Genomic DNA, 19,011 nt, shown 5'->3' with positions numbered 1-19,011 from the left:
CTCTGTGTCTACCCAGCCTGCACAAAAATCACTGCTGTGTTTTGCCTCCATTCAGGAGCGGCTGTAGCTGGGAAGCCAGGTTTTGCCACGGGCAGTGCCTACAGGGACACCGCAAAAATTCACCACAATTTGTCTGGTAACACTGGAAGACTTGGCAGACAGCTGAGAAGGAACTGGAAAAAGTGATTTGTTTTTTTTCCTAGATGATGATTAGTTTTTGAAATATCTAATGTGTTTGGAAAGACGTCTGGCAGAGATGTCAGCAAACCAACATTTTGACTAAATCAGTATAAGCAAATAGAGCAAAATGTTCATTGTTGTGCAGTTTTTAACATACTGATTACAAAGCCAATGATCCTATTTTTGCTTACATGAGTGTGAAATTGTTCTTATGCCAGATCAGAAAACATGAAATCTATAGAGTGGACTTCAAAACCACTAGATTCCTAGCTGAAATTTTGTGCAGGACAACAGTTCACAGAAAAAAAATAGTTTTTGATTGGCTAAAATTATTCACAAATTTATGTCATATATAGCAAATGAGTTTTGATGACTTTTTAAACAAACAAAAGTCAAAACATTAAAATTCTTCATTTTGAGAAGGGGTGCATTTGAGAAATGAACACATGAAAAAGAAGGTAAAAGCTTCCTAAAAATAAAACAAATATTTCTTGTTTCTTGGCTTGGTAAGTACAACTGAGAAGCTTGACTTTATGTAGAAATATAAGTTTGTTTTTTTTTTTCAAATAGCTGCTGAAATAAAAAAAGATTACTTCTTCTGTTTGTTTCTGTTTTTCTTCCTCTTTCTTCGAAGTTTAAATTGCAATAACAGACTGCCCAGGCAGGATGAATTTAAAAAATCTGAAAGGTGAAAGTCTCTGATCTGCAGAACTCATAGTTCTCTGGAATGAGTGCCAAGATAAAAAAGTAAGATTGACTGATTAACCTTATAAGCTGGCGTCATACACAGCAGCATAATGAAATCATAACTGTGTTGAAACCCCCATTTCTTGGGAGCACATGCTGAGAACACAGAATATGCCAAGATATTTTTCTGCCTTACATGGAATTGGGAGCAAAATCCAGAAGAAAACAAAAATTTGGAACATGAGAGCGGATGTAACATCTGGCTTCTCTGCCAACAAATTCAAGGACAAACCCTCTTCTCTCACCTTTAGGGTAAATATATTTGTAAACGGTAATCCCACGTTTGTGATTTACATTGTGTGGAGGATCCAGTTAGAAACTTACTGTCAAAATCTTCCTCTAGATCTCACTGACATCTATCTGGTATAAACCAGTTATTCTTCCAACTTCAGCAAAACTTTTCCAGAAACGAAGCAAAGCCTACTGAGACACTGGAGGTTTGTGGCTGCTTGAATTCAGAAAAAAGCAAAGGCTAATATCAACAGCTCTTCAGGCAGTGGGATAATTTTTTTTTTCCTTTTCCACCTGTACTGAGACATTTCTCACTGTTCCAGTAAGCTGCCCTTTGATGAAACACCATTTTGTAGGTGCCCAAGTAATTTACCCAAATTCCCCACTGCAGGTATGCAAGTTAGGTAGTAGTATGAAACTAATAATGGTACTGGAATAAATATCTGAGATGGGAACCTGTGGAAGGAGGGTTAATATGCCACTGCCTGTATGCTTAGCTCACTGATGGGTTAATAACTCGGTGCTTAGAGGTTCTTCACTGAGAACAATAGGCAACAACTGCTAATGGGGTCGGACACTAGAGCCCTTGGGATTAAGAGGAAGGTTAATTGAATTCTAGTGAGGCTTCCTTTGTGTTGCAGAGCAGCTGAACAAACCAGGGCAACCAAATTTCCAGACATCATCCTATGTATTGCGGGAAATTCATCTCCGATGTGGCTAAACCCCCTTCAACAGAAGCAATGAATTTAGCCTTCTAAAGCCAAACTTAAGGAGATGGAGATACACAGACCAGTAATTTTGACTGACCAGTCCCACTAGTGCTCTTTTGTGCTTGTGGAAATGTTGTGAGAGGACAAAAACGTGCTCTCTGGATGGGAAGTTAATCACAGGTCTTTCTGGCTGGAGCTCTGGAATGTACATTGAGAGCTCTTCTGTTTCAGTTTTCATGGCCGTCCTCGTCTGCGAAATGACAAGAGCAGCGGGCATGTTAAAAAAAAAAGTTAACAAAAAAAAAGATTATTCTCACACAATCAGTCACTTGCTTTTTGGCATTCAAATCTCTGGCTTTTCAGAAGCTGTGATGCCAGTCTTTGAATGCAGACAATAATGAATGTAATGTTATTTTCAAGATGTTTAAGCCTGATTGGTCCTAATTAACTAAAACAATGATGGTATTTCCAGCTTGCCAGATAAAGTGTACTTCATGTTTTTAAGCTCTTAATTCAGTTGGATACCATCCACCGGCAAATGGCTTCAGGTTATTAATTTCTTCATTACACACTTGATTGATTATCTGAAATCTGACCTGACTTTGAAATGATATTGTGATACATCTTTGCTACACGTTCTCAGAGTTCCCACAAGGCAACTTTTACTTGAGTACTGGAAATGTGCACTACCCACTTTGCCCCACCCAAGCCTTGAGGGCTTTTGCAACTTGCTTCCTATGGAACAGAGCCCCCACAGTGCATGAAAAGAAGTCTAAACAGTTTATTCTTTTCATTTTTATAGATAAATCTGGGATTGATTCCATGAGCCAAGAGCATTGTAGGTAGGAATATTCCCCTGTCAATTTTTTGTTTACTTTTCTCTAGGGTCTGTTTCTATTTGAACTTTTCACCAGGGCTGTCTGGACTCATTCTGATTTCCTGGTAGACTTTTCTCTCTTTGTCTCTCTCCATTGATCATGCAAGCTGTTTTGAACTTCGGCCATTTTTCAGCTCTCCTCTCAATCTCTTCACCTTCATGTGCAAATGTGCACTGGTTGCTCTGCTGTTGAGTATGAGGTTCTCTCTTTCTTTAGTTTTGTTGGGGCTGCCATAATAAGGAGGTTTCCACTTCAAACCAGTCCTCTGGGTGCTCTACTGTATTTTAATTTCATATCTTCATAACTGCATCTCACTTCCTGTATCTGCAAAAGCAAAATGGGAGGATGAACAGCTTAGCCTTACTTTCTTGAAAACATGCTTGCAGGTTAAACCAGTTGATCCAAGAGCTCCCCCCATGTTTTGCAAGGCGTTAGAAGGCAGTTTATGTGAACTATTACAACCTTCCCCCAACACACTTACTCCGGTGTACACACGCACGTGCACACATTCACATGCAGGCTCGCAAGTGGAGAAATGGGGTAAAATTAAATAAATGAACATTCCTAGTTAGTCTCATTTTCTGTATAAGAACCCTTGTGACAGTACTGATGAGTTTGGTTGCTGAACTTCTTCCAAAAAAAAAAAATCAGAGGCCCTCCTATTAAAAGATTTTGAAAGCACTGCTTTAAATAATCATCTACAAATCACATAGCCAGCCGCTATGCACCATTATCACAGATGAGCTAGATATAGCAAATGCAACTAGAATGAAAACCAGAAGGACGAATATTGCTTAAAGCAACTCACTTTTATTGACAGAGTACTGTAAGGCAAGGAAAAATGTTTGCCAGATTTTTTAAAAAGAAGATTTGCAGCAAGAATGATTCAGAAAGATCTGCAGTTTAATATATTATTGAAATTCAAATATACTATCTTTTATAAATGCAATATTTATCTTATTGTCATATATACAAAAGCTGAACTTAAACTAACACAAAACAGAACACAAAATACTGGGTTTGCATATGACGCTTTGTCAATGGTTCATAATCTAGCCAGTAAACAAGAGAATGCACATATTCCATTACATAAATCGTAAGTTAGAGCTGACTACTTTTAAATTTAAATATACCAAGAAAAAAATAATGAAACTACCAAACACAGATGTGTTTGATATTACTATTTTTGAAAAAAATTTAAAACATGTTTAAGATAATACACACAGAATAAAACACTGACAGATGCCAAGAAAACTGTATTTTATGGCCAAAACTAATTTTGCATTTATGGTGAAGGCATCTGTGAAAACAATGCTGTATTCTGACCATTCTACATTAATATTTTGGCCAGAAAACACTGTGAAGCACTGGCTTTTTGTCAGCTCCTTAAAGGATATATATTTTAAGTGGTGATATACATTAACTGTGAGCCTCTCACAAGATCTCACATCAGGCCATGTTAGAGCAACCTATCATTTCCATAGGAAACAATGGTAATGGAAAGGTCCCAGCTATACTAAAAAAAAAAAAAAAACAAGTTGGGGGCCTAGCTACAAAATCTACAACCTCTTAGTGCTTCCCTGAGGGAAAGACAAGTCCTTAGCCCACATATTTAGAAAGTTTTAAATCCTGGAACTAACAAAATGTGTGCTACACTCCTCTCCTGCTTTCTGCTGGTTTTCTTTTCCACCTCTGTCTGTATAGCATTGGCCTTCCACTGGAGAAAATTTTATGAAAGGGACAGCTGCTTTTTCACTGTAAATAATGTAGCGCTTCTGATGCTTCACAAAATAAAAGAATAGTAACACACGTTAAAATATAATGTACCCAGATAAAAGGGACAAAGATACTTAACCACAGTACAGTGTCATGCTTTAGCTTTGCAGGGCTAGAGCATGAATAGTAACAAGGATAAGTAAAATTCACTTCTATCTATACAAGTAAAACTAAACTCAATTTTAAAAGTCTTACAATACGACTCTGTAATGAGGACCCCCAACACGCTAATTTTTATCACATAGACAAGAGCAGAGTTATCTCATGACCACACACAGAAATGGGACCCAATTAACAGGAGAATGACACCATACATATATGCAATTAGTATACGAACAAGGTAATCTGATAACGAAGCACAAACCATGTTTTGCACGTGGAGGTCTTTTGCTGGATGTATGAATGCACAGTTTTCATGTCCTTTTTTCTTTTTTTTTGCTGTTTTCTGTATGAAAATCAAGCACTTTGCATAATTAACCAAAACCCAAAGATATTTACATTTTAAAAGCCAATTCTTCACCTTCTGTTTTTAAAATGAGTTATCTTGTATCTTGCATATTTTAAAAAAATGTCCAGAAAAAGCTTAGGTTTATAATTCAGAATCTGTATTTTGTAAAAATACTTCCCTTGAACATGAAGTCAGTGCTGACCTCTTCAGGTCACTTGTGAATAATAAACTCTTTCTGAAGAAACGTTACTAAATAAGAACTGAGGGAAAACACAAAAAGAAAAAATAAATTACCCCTAAATTATAAAGTGTTGCCATTTCCAAGTACAGTACAAGATGAAAAAGAATCACAGAGATGTGTATATCAAAATGTGTTTTTGTAGCCACAGAATAGATGAAATCTTTCAAAGCTCTGTCTCTGCTAAAGGCAATATAGTCTCTCTGGCTTTATTTGTACTGCTATTGTATACAGGTTTCTTAAAGTATAGTTAATACCTATAGAGATGAAATCTAACATACAAGTGTGTGTTATGCTTCATATGGCAGAAGGATAAGCACTCGAAAAATTTTCTGACACTGATTTTAAATAAATCATACATCACCTAACAGCATGTTCAATTCTAAACATAGAAAATTAGATTGTATTTGAAGTGGTTGTTGTTGCAATATGACTTAAATTTTTTTCAGATATCAAGAAGGTCCTCTCCACTCTCGTCGCTCTCGACAGTTAATTGCCTTGTCCACCACTTCTTGACTTCTGATCCACAAGAAGCAGCATCGGACATAGGATTCATCTTGCATACAACAGATTTCATAGTTGAACGTCCACCAAAGCGGAGGTTGACTGAAGACACTGAATGGCTTATTGGTTTGGGGGCTATGAAATTAAACAGAAAGTTCTGTATTAGAGTAGGTCTGCTTCTTGAACATGTTAGCTTAGGATTCAGGTATACAGAGACAGATGGACAGTGATAGCTTTAAACCGATTTAGTGCAGAAACAATAAGGCTCTATCCAACCTTTTTTTCCGCTCTAGCTGTTCACCCCTGCTCCCTCTAAGCTGCTGGTAAAGCAGCTCAATTGAGCAGTGCCTAATCTCCTTCCATCAGGATAGCTGATGCAGTGGGTCTTTCCTTACCTGGCTAAATTGTAACCTAAATGTTTCGGGCAGTAAGTACCTGAGCTGATCTGCTGGTAAAATGGTAAAAGTGGTAAGTTCCAGAAACAAGGAGGGAAAAGAGCATTTTGGGGTAGCAGCTCGATCTAGAAAGTGACATTTGACTATGGCCTAGTGGTGGAAACCAGTACAAGATACTAGTACTAAAACACACGTGTAAGTATATGAGAAATACAATTGATATTAATGAGCCTATTTGCTATCTTACATACATGATGTTGTTGGATTGGGGACAGGGTACTCATCATCTGATGGACTGTACCCTCAGACATAATGGCACCCATCTGAGGTTGTGCAGCAATGAATTTTCAAGATTCAAGCAGCCCAGATCAGTGTGAGGAAAGGAAACCCTGAACTCCTCAATCCCACTTCAAAAACCTACCGAGTTGGCTGCAGTAATATGGTCCGTCTGGCTCAAAAATTTTTGACTTTCTTTCCTGCTCAGTGACACTCAGCTGGAAGATGTGAACTGAAACCTATCTAGTAAGTTGTCCCATTTCTTCACTCTGGTCACAAAAGTAGGTTTAAAGGTATTTACAGCATGACCATGCCTTCTGCTTCCACCTATATATGATGAGAGTCTATGACAGCCTTTAAAGGCAGCACCCTCTCTCAAAACAGTAATGCTACACTCATGTCTAGCAGCCAACAGAAAGATTAGGACTGATGAAAGCTGAAAGCAAGCTGATGTGCACACCCATGGCCCCTTTCCAAACATGCTGGTCAAGAGATATGCCAGGCAGCAGAGGCCAATGTGCTCTTTAAAGGAAAAGTTTTACGGTGGTGGAAAGTGCTGCTGAGATAAAGCCTGAATGAGGCCTCGGTTTTTCCTGTGCACTTCTCCCTCTCTCCCATAAGCATCCTCCCATAAGGCACAGTCTAGCCTTTATTCTCTAGTGGGCTGTAGTTACTAGAATAACTTGAGGATGTTTCCTGGAAAATAAACAGGAATCTAGTTACACACTCGGCCAACTCATGGGTGAACTGAAGATATAAAAATGTATTATTATGATGTAAGATATACATTGTACACCAGGTATGCCTAGGCAAGACAAGGCACTCGTGTTACTACTGCTATTAGGAAAAATGTAATTCATTTTCACTGTGCTTTATGAGATGACAGTCAACTCTAAATGCACCAGACGCTATCCAAACATATGGGAAGGTACAGCTCCCAATCCAAAGATCCCAAGTAAACGGATGAAAAATAAAAAATTGCACACGGCAGTGCTTCAGCATATCTTCCAGTCCTTCAGAACTGGGAGGGAGGGGAGCGACTACTGTGTTAGGGTGCGTGCATAAGGGTGGAGAAACACTGATGCGGGTGTAAGCAGCAGGCAGGAGGTAGCACCAAGAATCCTGGAGCCTCACCCTTGATGCTTTCCCCACTGTTTGTCTATGTTTCTAACGCACGGATTTTTGTAAAGGCTTTGTTGTGTACAGCAGTGGTTTGGCATGTGTGGGTTTTGCTGCTACACATTCTTCACTTACCTGATGGCAAACGCCATTGTCCAAATTTCCGCTGAGGTTTTCCAGCATCTGCAGAGTCTTGTCGATATCCACCTCTATCAGAAAGTGTTGGACTAAGGAGCTGCTGTTGGCTACTTGTCTGAATAAAGAGAAAAGATTCTCAATTATAGTTCTCCATTGCATAGTCTGACTCCTCTAAGAAGGATTATCTAACCTTTCTATTTTATTTCCAAGCTTCTTACACAACCACAAACAAAATACCTTGCCCTTTCTTGAGGCAGCACAGTTTTTGTTCTTTACTACCCCAAAAGTCTACAACTTGTTAGTTGTAGTTTTTTCTGTTGGAAAAAAAAAGATGATCTGAACTCAATCCCACTATACAATCCTCTGGAAGGGTACAAAATTGTTCTCAGCCTTCTGCAGTGGAGTACTTATGTTGTACCTTCATCTCCTGCTCTGGAAGAGCTCAGGTCTCCTTATCACAGGATCCAGCATGATCAGTGCTAACATTCCCAGTATACAGACTACTCCAGAATGCTTGAATAGCAAAACTTCAAACCACTGAGCCTGCACATAGCTCTTGTGAGAGCTGGAAGTTAGTGCTCGAAGTTAGTCATACAGATGAGTTGGCCCTTTATGGCGCTGGCAAGGCAGCAAACTAAGCTAGAGAATAATTATATTCAACCATCTTGCCTTTAAACCTGAATGTAAAGACTGAACAAAACATTGCTTTCTACTTCTCCAGTGAAGATGATATTTACAAAAATAAATATAGGAAACATGGAAGTTTTTTAAACTTGCTCTAAGTAGCCGATAGTCTTCTGGCTAACATCATCAATAGTTTTTGCAGGACATACCTCTGGCTGTGCACTGTTATCCTGATTAATAGCGTTCATATCTTCACTTGGCTGTGTTGTCTCAATGCTGGGGGGATTCAGAAATCGGCTCAACTCTTGCTGTTGACTTTCTCGTAGACTATGGATAATGCTGCACGACTGCTGTTGTTTCTATCAAGATGCAATGTTTATGTGATAATAAATAAATAAATTGTTCTTACTGGTGTATCTCAATGTTTGACTCTTTTAAAGTCTTCTAAATATTTAACCAAACAGTGAGTGCCACATGTGGATTCCAAGTGCATTGATAAAGCTGCATGTATCAGATGGTTTCCATTTAAATAACATGACTTCCAGCATGTGGCTAGCCTTTATGTAGGAATGGGCAAGAGAAACTTACAAACTACATAAAGTGGAAGTCAAGTTGCTCATAACAGCTTAGAGTTTAAAAATACACAAATCTCTGAATTTGTGAGTCAGAAGTTCATACAAAGATGCAGAAACAAGGAGACTGAGGGAGATTCACTAAGAATCAACATGAAGGCAATGAAAAATTCTGATTCTTTTCATGGACTGTGGGACAAGCTGAATAAATGAGACTGAATAAAACAGTAGTGGAAACCTTAGGAATAAGTACGGATTTACAGGACAAATAGAAAAAAACCCTGCTACCATTATGATCTTACAATCTAATTTGCTTTTAAATTAAAATAAACAGTTCTTAGGAAGGACTTTACTTTCCTGGGTAGTTTTCACATGCTCCCTCTTTAGTGACTAACAAATGAATTTGAAAATATATATTAACTTCCATAATTATATTGAGTTTGGAAAAGGTTCACAGAATGTGAAATGATCTGAACCATATTATTAGAATGAAATGAACAGCATATTTACTTTAACATAGTGTAATTCAATCTCATAATGAAATGAACAACTGAGTTGAATAAATCCAAAATTGAGAGCTGAGATTAAATTTACTGCCATCATTTTACAGAGATGGGACCAAAATGAAACTATTTATTTGCATATGCCTTGAGCGTTGATATTTCAGATAAAATGAGCATTAGATTCAAATTGTCCAGTTATGTTTTTATTAATTTACAAAAAGCCAGATCCTATATTCACAGATCTCAATGAGAAAAACTCCACATACGAGAAGTAAGCTTTTATAAAAATCAAAATACCTGGACTCAGCCTTAGAGTAACTGCAAAATCACTCAACAAGGCAGCCAGAATATGTTTTTCTTATATTAGGGAAGAGTTATCTTTGGGAAAGAGGAAAAGAAGAGAACTGCAAAGTCCACTCCAAATTCCCTTCTTGTCCCTACACCACAAACTTATGAAATTTTTTTTTCCCTGAACATTCTTAATATAAGTGTCATCTAGGACAAACTTTGATCACCAAACCTTGTAGCTAACCCGAGTAAAGGCAAAAATATTTCAGAAAATCTGAAGCGCGGAGTAAGCGCAATACAGACACATTGCCCATGTCTATATTAGCAAATTAAACAGATCGGGATACTTCCTGCAGTGCTGAAGCCAACTGGCAGGCCAGGACTTGCATGATAAGGCTAACCTCTCCTCTACCACAGAACAAGACAACCTCAACTGCGCTGCCTACTGGGAGCAGTCTCTGCTCATACTTGACCCTAACTGTGCCTGGATGGTAATGCTCTGGGAGAGTACATGCATGCGTGGGCCAAAACTGGGCCAAGGAAGACGCCAACAATGAGTACGCGTGATCCAACGCCAGTGCTGAGCCACTGACCTGGTCCTGTTTAATTTACTAGCATAGACATAGCTACTAGGCGCCATGGTTTTATGTTCCTGGTTTGCATGTGCATGTTGCCATTTTTACGCTCAAACACGTGTACATATTGGAACGGAGATTTTGGTGAAACTAACAGCTCATTTGGCCAGACAGTTACTGCAATGGCTCATTCAAATGATATATCCTGATATGAATTGTATTTGAAGAGCCTCTGGGAAACAGTGCATTCTCAGAGGGCCTATTCTGCAGCTACAGGATCTGCTGATTGCCTAATCATATCTCATGTCAGTGGAGGCAAGGAAATTACATGATTATATTCAGTGAATTCACAGGATTAGGCATATAAGGTTTCAGCAAATTACATCGTTTTTAGTTTATTCCTTTTCACATACATCTTCCGGCTGTATTGTGAAAAGGGAAATTTTTGGCAGGAAGACAGTTTTTGCCTTCAAAAGATGCTTATTTTTCTAGCTCTTTGAATCGAGTTGTAACATACTTTCTGCTGACTTAGCAACTGCTATCTACTTTTTCACATACATGCTATGGTGGCTCCAGAGTAGATTAAGCATAGTGACAGCACATTCCAGCTTTGTTGACCAGTACACTTTATCACTACCATTTAGATGCTGTTTTAGCTTGACTTACTGCTCTGATTCGCTTTAAACATTTCTTCAGCCACATGCGTATGGTCTGTTTGGCCACCTCCTCTTCTATGGTGTATTCTAGTTGTTCCCTAGCAAGCAGCTCTTCCAGTTGAAGACTTTTTCTGATATCAACAGACCTATATGAAAGCATGCTGAAAGAAACATTGATATTGTGTTTTTTAAATGCTGATGACCTCACATTTTAATGTGGAAAATCAAAGCTCATAAATACATAAAAGCTTAACACAAAATTATTTAATTCAGGCATATGCAATGTAGCTAAAAATAGTGAGATGATTCCAGAAAGGATTTGTAGTGCTCAAAACAAATGAAGACCCTATCACATTTAGGTACCCAATGTAGGTGAGGTCTTAAACTGCAAGAAACTAGGTCATTCACGTTTTTTGTTTATTTTCTTAAGTGACTAAGCTTGGCAAATGTTCCTGTTTCTATTTTATTTCTAGTCAGATTCATTGTCACGTTGCTACATATGCGGGGACTACTTTGCATGATACAAGGAGACAAGAACAACGTGGGACTGCTGGTCAAGAGAAGCTTTCTCCAATGAAAATGTTAAAATTTCTTGAAGCCTATTCCCTAGGATCTGTGTTTTCCATCTTAAATTTTTTTTTTGCAGGAAAGAAAAAAGGATAATCTAATTTTTTGTATTACACTTAGAATGGCAGTGCCTCCGTGGCTACCAATTTTGTCTTTTCCCATCCCTTAGGAATACCTTTTAGCCTACAGAGAAATACGGGGCACTATATGTGTTACACAAACTCTGAGAAAATCTCACAGTACCTCAGTACATCATGGAAAGTGACATCGCCACCATTATGGAGCCGTTCCATTTCATAACACATGTGCTTGAACAACAGCTTGTCCTTGTCAAGATCCACCTCCAGCCTGCCACGCAGAAGCCTCAGCAGAAATTTCACTCGGAAGGTAGGGATTACTCCCTGGGTAAAATTCAATAATAGCTGGTTATTTATTGCTATGAGCTAACAACAAACTCAGGCATTCTACTAGATCCGTGAGAGAACTACTGTTTCTCTAAAGACTCTGCGTCAAACCCTATCCTGCTTAAATCAATGGGAATGTATTACTGAAGAATACACACATGCAGCTAACTTCTCGGCACATATAGATCCGTCATAGTTCATGGAAGTCTTTGCTCTTATTTGGATTATATAAGATGAGAATCTGTGCTGTTAATTTTGTCAGGGATTTTCAGCACTGCTTTGGAGAGTTGGTTTCCCCATTTGCATTAATTTGTAATAAGAATTATATGCCTAAACAGCTGCCTTTGAAAAGCTAAAATTAAACCACAGTTTAAACATTCACAATCAATCAGGCTTATTACCTGCTGTACAACTGCCTCCTTCTATGTTTGTCTCGGGACAGGAGCACACTGGTAGTTCACCGACTTTTCAAAGATCTTCTGCTCTAAGATTCAACCTAGCACATGTTGTACTTTCTACGATAACAGTTTTGAACTGTTATTAAAACATTAGGAGTGAAAGTATTTCCCTCCAAAACTGCAATATCCATTCTCTTTAAATATTACGTTCTGTTAAATGAGCCTGACTGGAACTGTATTTGCTGTAATATGTTCCACGTCAGAGAGAGATACTGTCAGTCCTGGGCACACTGCATGTAGAGCCCTCCACCTCCACCAGTAAGGACTGTGATTTATGCCTCCAGCACAGCCACAACTTCTCTCAGGATGGTGTTGTTCATATTCAAATCCTAGTGATGCCATGAGTTATTCAGCTTTAGCTCACGTGGGTATCTCAACAGCTCACTCCCCCAGATGCTCTTCTCATCTCAGCAAAGCACTTCTGATCAGATCAGATGATACATAAATGTATGTGAGTGTGTGGACTGGTGGATAAAGAAACAACTCTTAGGGAGATGGGAGGAAAGGTGCTAATGTACCGACTCTATGAATACTTAAATTGTTTTCTAATTTACTATCGCGTATTTCACACTGGTAAAGAGTACAGATTAGCATTTGAAAGAACCACGAACAACATTAGATCATGCTCAGTGAACTTTCAGAACCTGGAGAGATGTTCAAAAACACAAGAAAATATCTGAAATGCACTAACGGCTCAGCAGTTTTTGTCAACATGACAAACATTCCCCTTGACTTACATTTTTTCAAGGAAAAATGTAGATTTACTGGATTAACTGTGCTCATTATCAAGTTTCTTACCTCTCTTTTGTCATCTACCATGTTCCATATAATTTGAAAATGTCTAAGATCATTATAACTTAAAAGTTGGTCTTCTTCAGTTGAGTAAAACAACGAGAAATTCTCCACAATGATAGCTAAAAACCACAAAGAGTGTAAAGAAAGCCCATAGTTACATTCAAAGAGTTGAACCTTTGTAAGCAACAATGAATTTCAACAGAATATAAATTCTGTAATGCTAACTTCACACCGATAAATCCCCTTAGCTGAATGTTGAGATGAGAATTTTGAATGGGAAAGGTAATTTTGAATTTCATTTCTCAACAGCTACCCCTTAAATGCTAGTAAGATGACTAATGCAAAATCTTCTAAAATCAATTTGAAGAATTCCACTGATGTTGGAAAAATGTCAGCTAGAGGATAGAAAAGCCCAGAAAATAATTTCCCTTGGGGTAACTATAGCCTACAAATTTAACACATCTCTTTTTTCAAAAACCTTTTGTGCTCAAACTTCATAAGTTTTAGCATACACCATGCCCGGGAAGTGTCAAAAACATCATAAGGTAACAGTGAAGTTACAAGGTAATCTCACAGCTGAATAGCACAACAGACTCAAATTCAATTTGATATGCCAAGATATATTTGATATATGCCAAGACAGACACTGTTATTATACATTTTCACTTACCAACAAGCAAATTTAGCATGATGTATGCAATGATGACATAAAATGAACAAAAATACATAAGAGCACCAGCATAATTTCCACAGTCTGTTTTCCAGTAGGTGCTGTTGTCTGGTGTACAAAATGGAGGCTGGACCTTCAAAACAAAACGAAACAAAGCCAATCAACCATAGAAAGGGATTCTTTATCAATGCAAAATCAATTCAAAAAAGGTAACTATACATTTTTTAAAGCTTCAAACTTAAGGAATAATGCTGAACATCAGATTAGGGGAACATTACTCTTTCACAGAAAAGGAGGAAAGACTTTTTAATGGATTCTTATAGGCAGCTTGTTGTTGATCCTTCAGTAGACAGAGATTAGAAAACAGAGAAAGGCGTGACAAAAACTGCCTAGACATGGCTCTCACTTCCAGACACAAGGCACACTGTACACTTATAGCACTGTAAAGAAACAACTCAGGGCTCTGAAATGTGGTGGTTTTCAAAAAGCTTCCCTGCCCATTAATTTTAAAAAGGAAGAGAATAACATGATTTTCATTGCAACTGAATCCACAGGCAGAAATTTACCTAGGCAAAGTAAAATGACTCTAAGACAAATTCTGAAGTCATTGAAACTAGCGTTCTCTTGGAATGAGCCACAGAACACCCATTAAAGACAAAGGCCATCTGAAAAATCACCTTGTCACAGTCAAAGTAGAGACAACAGTCGAAAAGTGAGTTATTGCACTTTTGACTTTTTATGTTTATTTTGTGTTTTTTTACGTTTGTTTATGTATATTTATGTTTACCTCTTTTTATGTTTATTTTTTGGATCATTTACTAGCCTAGTCTCGTGAAATATCGCATTATGAGTCTGTGATTGGAACTGCAATTTTTGTGTCACGTTCACAAGTTCAGTGAACATTTTATCTCTTGAAGAGACAAAGGCAATCACAACATTCCTTGTATTAAGCTAAGAGATTGGAAACACACTGCAGTTGTCACCTGTTCATTGCCTACTTTATCTCTGGTAGTATAGTATTTACCATGCAGTCATGCATAATTTTGTTCCAGTCTTCTCCAGTAACTATTCTGAAAAGTACAGTAATAGCCTTGCCAGCTGACGAAAAATTTGCATGTCTGTTTTAAACAAAAAGAGAGAAAGAGAGAGATCATTTAATGTCTCAGAATTAAAATGTTGGCAAGAAAAAATACAGATCATTTCCATTTTCCACTTTCCTACTATTTTGAACCGAAAATAGGTACAGCGTCAGACGAATAATTTCTGAATGAGCTCAAATATAAACTTCTATCTAGCAGAATACGATTTTCTTGGCTCTTTAAAGAACATCCCCATGAGGTAGTACATACTGTACCTGTTAATGTTCTCTCCATATTTCACCGTACCAAATAAAACCACTCCAGCAAAAGCGTAACAAAGAAGTAGTAAGAACATTCCCACTATGATGAAGAAACTCTTGTACATGCTGACAACTACAGTCAGGAGCAGCATTTTTAGTGTCACCTGGAAGGACAGAGAAAAAACAATCCATGATGTCATTCAGGAAAGCAGAGAGAAAAGCGAAAAGAGGGTTATAGCACTTCCCATTTTGGCAATGCTTTTCACTTAAATAAGTTAATGGATGAACCCGAGGAAATAGTACATTCTGAGTCTGATTGTAATTGAACATTTTGTGTCTTGCTCCGAAATTTAGAGAACTTTTTACTTGTTGAAGAAATCAGTGTATCCATCTAATTTACAAGATCAAGATGTTGTTCCTCAAGGGCTACGTACAGGATAATACCGCAATAATACAGCATAACCATAACTATAATATCCTAGGATCAGCACACTGTAGAAGCGTCAAAATTAGCATTATACAAATCGTGGTGTGGTAAGCTACTTTATCTGGAAATAGTGCTGTTAGGCAGAAACCGTAGTTACTGCAGCCCACCTAAAGAAATGGGTCAGAGTACCCATGGGAAGGCCATATCCTTAAAATCACTACAGATTGACTGAACTAGCTAATTTCTCACACAAGTTGGCTAAAGGGCTTAAGATGACAGCATAACTCTAAAAATTACATAGGAAATGGGTCTAGATAGTATTTCTTTCCCATAGAGGCAAACTGTGCATATTACTCTTGATAAAGTTATTGACCTAGATTTAACACCCTTCACCACTTTTGATGTTCTAGAAAATTCCTCTTAATGGAACTGAGGATAACACTTTTATTTAGAAAACTGACAACTCGTGCTAACTTTTAGCCATCACACTGCATCACGGCAGAAAAATTAGACTGATGCAGCTCCTAACATGAAAGCACAAATGACTAGGTTAAAACACTGAGAAAACTTCAGAATCAATCAGAAAGCTTTGAAGACAATCACTTGGTCTGGCTGCAGAGGAGAAGCAAGGATTTTTCATTTGACCTCCAAGGCTGTACAGGCTTTATGTAGTTTGACTGAAGGAAAACTTTTTATCTTTACTGAACAAACCCTGAGTTACCTGTTCTTAACGCCTGTGCCCTACTATAGCAATCTTTTCTTCTTATCGCATTTACGTTAATATGTCAGACTTCACAGAAAATGTTTGGATAATCTAAGAAGTTCTGCAGCAGGAGAACTGCTTGTTAAACAAACGTATTTGTTCTCTGCCTATGCTTATTCTGCCAGTCTACTCCTAATTACAGCAGAGCAAATCCAAACAGAGAAGAAATGTAAACTTTAGAAATGATTTGCTTGGTACCCACCTCAGTGTTTCCAGAAGAATATTTTGGCCCAACATTTTTTTAATTGAACATAAATCCCTTACTGTGATAAGATATAAATTGCTAGAGGTACAAGACAGACACGCACTGTGGAGGAACAAACTCCTACATGACAGCAGTGTCATAACAAGATGAGAGCATTATCCACCACTCACTCCACTTGTCTTGCATAGAAAAAAATAAATAACTTCCACAGCACACCACACTGAAATGGCAAGGACTGGAAGTAGCACAATACATGCTCAGAGTTTTAGAGAGCACTATTTCTAACTGTTTAGTATTGCAGTTACCTTATTTTTTTTTCTTTTTGAAAAAGCACAGCTTTTCCAGTAACTATAATATAACATCATTATAGAATGCACCTAAACCCCTGACATTTTAATGGCAGAATGCAAAATTGGAGACTGCTGCTCTAAGCCTTCCCTTTTTTCTGGCATAAAATGGAGCCTTACAGAAGGCGCAGTACAGAAGCCAAGCAACTACTCTTTTAATCTCTACATGAGCACTGCAATGGCTGTAGTTCCTAATTTATACTTACATGCTTCCCACAAATTGAGAAAAACCTGAAGACGATTACACATGCACCCATCATGTATGTGTATGCATTCTGGAATAGAAGCACAGAAGACTTAACACATTGTCCATCCGTGATCTCACAGAAAGATCAGGTTAATCAGCCTTTAAATAATAGAAGGCAGACAGCATATGAAATAAGAGAATCCACAAACTAGTAGCACCAATATTTCAATAATGTTTCAATACCAACACTGGAGCAAATAGAAAATAACAAAAGAAGCTCTACCACTTCATAAACACTAACCCAGTTTCCCAGCACATCAAACCAAATCCTCAGCTGGGCTGAAATAATGTCCAATAGCCTGCGTCTGTTTGTCTAGGCAGCTGCTGGCTTACAGAAACGTCACTGGTCTTCCAAGCTGCTCAGCAGCAGGGAGCAAACTGAGGATATCAGAGATGAAGGGCTAGTCACCCAAGGCAGCTTTTCCTCCAAAGAGAGCTTGAGGTAGACAAGAGGGAAACCCTCAACCATTATGGAGTGGTGATTCCACAACTGGTGACTGGTGACAAGCACCAACAATCCCTTGTCCTTCCTGGTGATAAGGAACAGTGTGCCCCCTCACAGCAAGGGAACAAGGACAGTAGCCACCTGTAAAAAATTGGAGCGGGGTGGATGGACAGCTGACTTTCTCCTGTCTCCTCCCTAAAGCTTTTGATTAACTTCTTGAATTAAACATAGCTCTATAACCAAAATCAGTAAGCCAGAATCAGTGCTGTGTTTGGGACAGAATGTACCGTCAGCAGTGTCAGACCTCTGCCTTCTTCCAGTCCTCTGCTCCCATGTGGATTCTGCGCATGGCTCCTACTTCCTTGCTGCTAATAAGACTCCTGTTGGCAAGAGCTTCCAGTCTCTCCAGTTTCCTTCCTTTTCTCATTCACAGCTCTTCTAAAGATCTCGTTTTTCTACAACGTTTACAGACTCTACCTCATATCAGGACTTTCATAATTCATTATCGCAAAAGAGAAGGATTCTTTCTTAGCATCAAGGTTATTTTGGTTTATTCACACTTCCATATTACTCCCAAGGGTTTACCTTGATATAGTGTAGTGGTGACCCCACTGCTGGTGCTTAACAAATAAAATTAAGCTTAATAATTAGCGTTTTATAAATCTTACCAGTAAGGCGAAGTGAAGTATCACCCATATAACTCCAAGAGATGTCACCAAGAGATCATAGCGATTTCTTCTGCTTTGCCAGAAGCCAGAAGGTGACATGGCAATAATCTTCATTGTGACCTACAGATAAAGATAATTTCTCAGCTGTACTGAGGAAATGGTTATTTCTCACTAAGAGAACCTCTTCCATCCTATAAAGTGTTTGATTGAGTTCATCTTATGGAATGGTTTCAAACAACCATGGGTACGTTTCAGCTCATCTAATTGTTCCTACATGGACACGTTAGCTGGCTAGACTAAGATGATCAAATAAGCTTTCCTTAGATGGAGGAAAACTGGCACTTGTGGAACACCACAGTTAACCAAGACTCGGGGAAGAACAGTATTCTGGAAGTGTCTCTCTTCCCATCAACTATCAAAGGAGTACAGCTAACTCTGACTCGATGCTTAATGTATAGATTGTTGAGGTAAATGTGGGTTTAAGATTTCTTACAGTTAAGCAAGTTATGAAGTCAGAAAATGATTGTGATGATAATATGTCACTAAAAGAGGTAGTAGTATCTATCTATCCATCTATCTAATCAGGCTAAAATCACATAAACACATTTGAACTCAAGACTATAATTGTGTTCTGTAGCTCCTCTATTTCAAATTACTTAAAAAGCGTTCTCATATTGCAAATATTCCTTGCTTTTAGTCTAGCAAACACCATTGGTATTCAGCAGCATATGAGAGAAGACAGCTTAGAAGAGTAAAGGCAGTACATTTCACAGTATTCCTGGTAAAAATAGCAACCAGAGTGCTTGACCTTTCCAGTA

The 19,011-nt window shown here is 38.2% G+C and overlaps 1 protein-coding gene across 6 annotated transcripts in view; it reads right to left on the bottom strand.

The window, feature by feature from the left end:
• Window positions 1-3,536: 3,536 nt before the first annotated feature.
• The window catches only part of NALCN (sodium leak channel, non-selective), a 241,937-nt gene continuing 226,462 nt past the window's right edge, over window positions 3,537-19,011 (bottom strand). For all 6 annotated transcript variants that reach the window (XM_068927818.1, XM_068927834.1, XM_068927848.1 and 3 more), the window contains 11 exons: window positions 18,194-18,313; window positions 17,040-17,108; window positions 15,107-15,255; window positions 14,777-14,870; window positions 13,753-13,885; window positions 13,086-13,201; window positions 11,669-11,826; window positions 10,869-11,019; window positions 8,474-8,623; window positions 7,638-7,755; window positions 3,537-5,847 (listed from right to left, as the gene is read on the bottom strand). In XM_068927818.1, coding sequence (XP_068783919.1) covers window positions 5,654-5,847; window positions 7,638-7,755; window positions 8,474-8,623; window positions 10,869-11,019; window positions 11,669-11,826; window positions 13,086-13,201; window positions 13,753-13,885; window positions 14,777-14,870; window positions 15,107-15,255; window positions 17,040-17,108; window positions 18,194-18,313 — 1,452 coding nt within the window. In that variant the 3' untranslated portion in view covers window positions 3,537-5,653. The remainder of the gene's footprint in view (window positions 5,848-7,637; window positions 7,756-8,473; window positions 8,624-10,868; window positions 11,020-11,668; window positions 11,827-13,085; window positions 13,202-13,752; window positions 13,886-14,776; window positions 14,871-15,106; window positions 15,256-17,039; window positions 17,109-18,193; window positions 18,314-19,011) is intronic.

This window comes from Struthio camelus, chromosome 1 (genome assembly GCF_040807025.1).
Source record: "Struthio camelus isolate bStrCam1 chromosome 1, bStrCam1.hap1, whole genome shotgun sequence".
Lineage (NCBI taxonomy): Eukaryota > Metazoa > Chordata > Aves > Struthioniformes > Struthionidae > Struthio > Struthio camelus.
The sequence above is the reverse complement of the archived record's forward strand: the minus strand, read 5'-3'. Positions and strand labels throughout refer to the sequence as shown.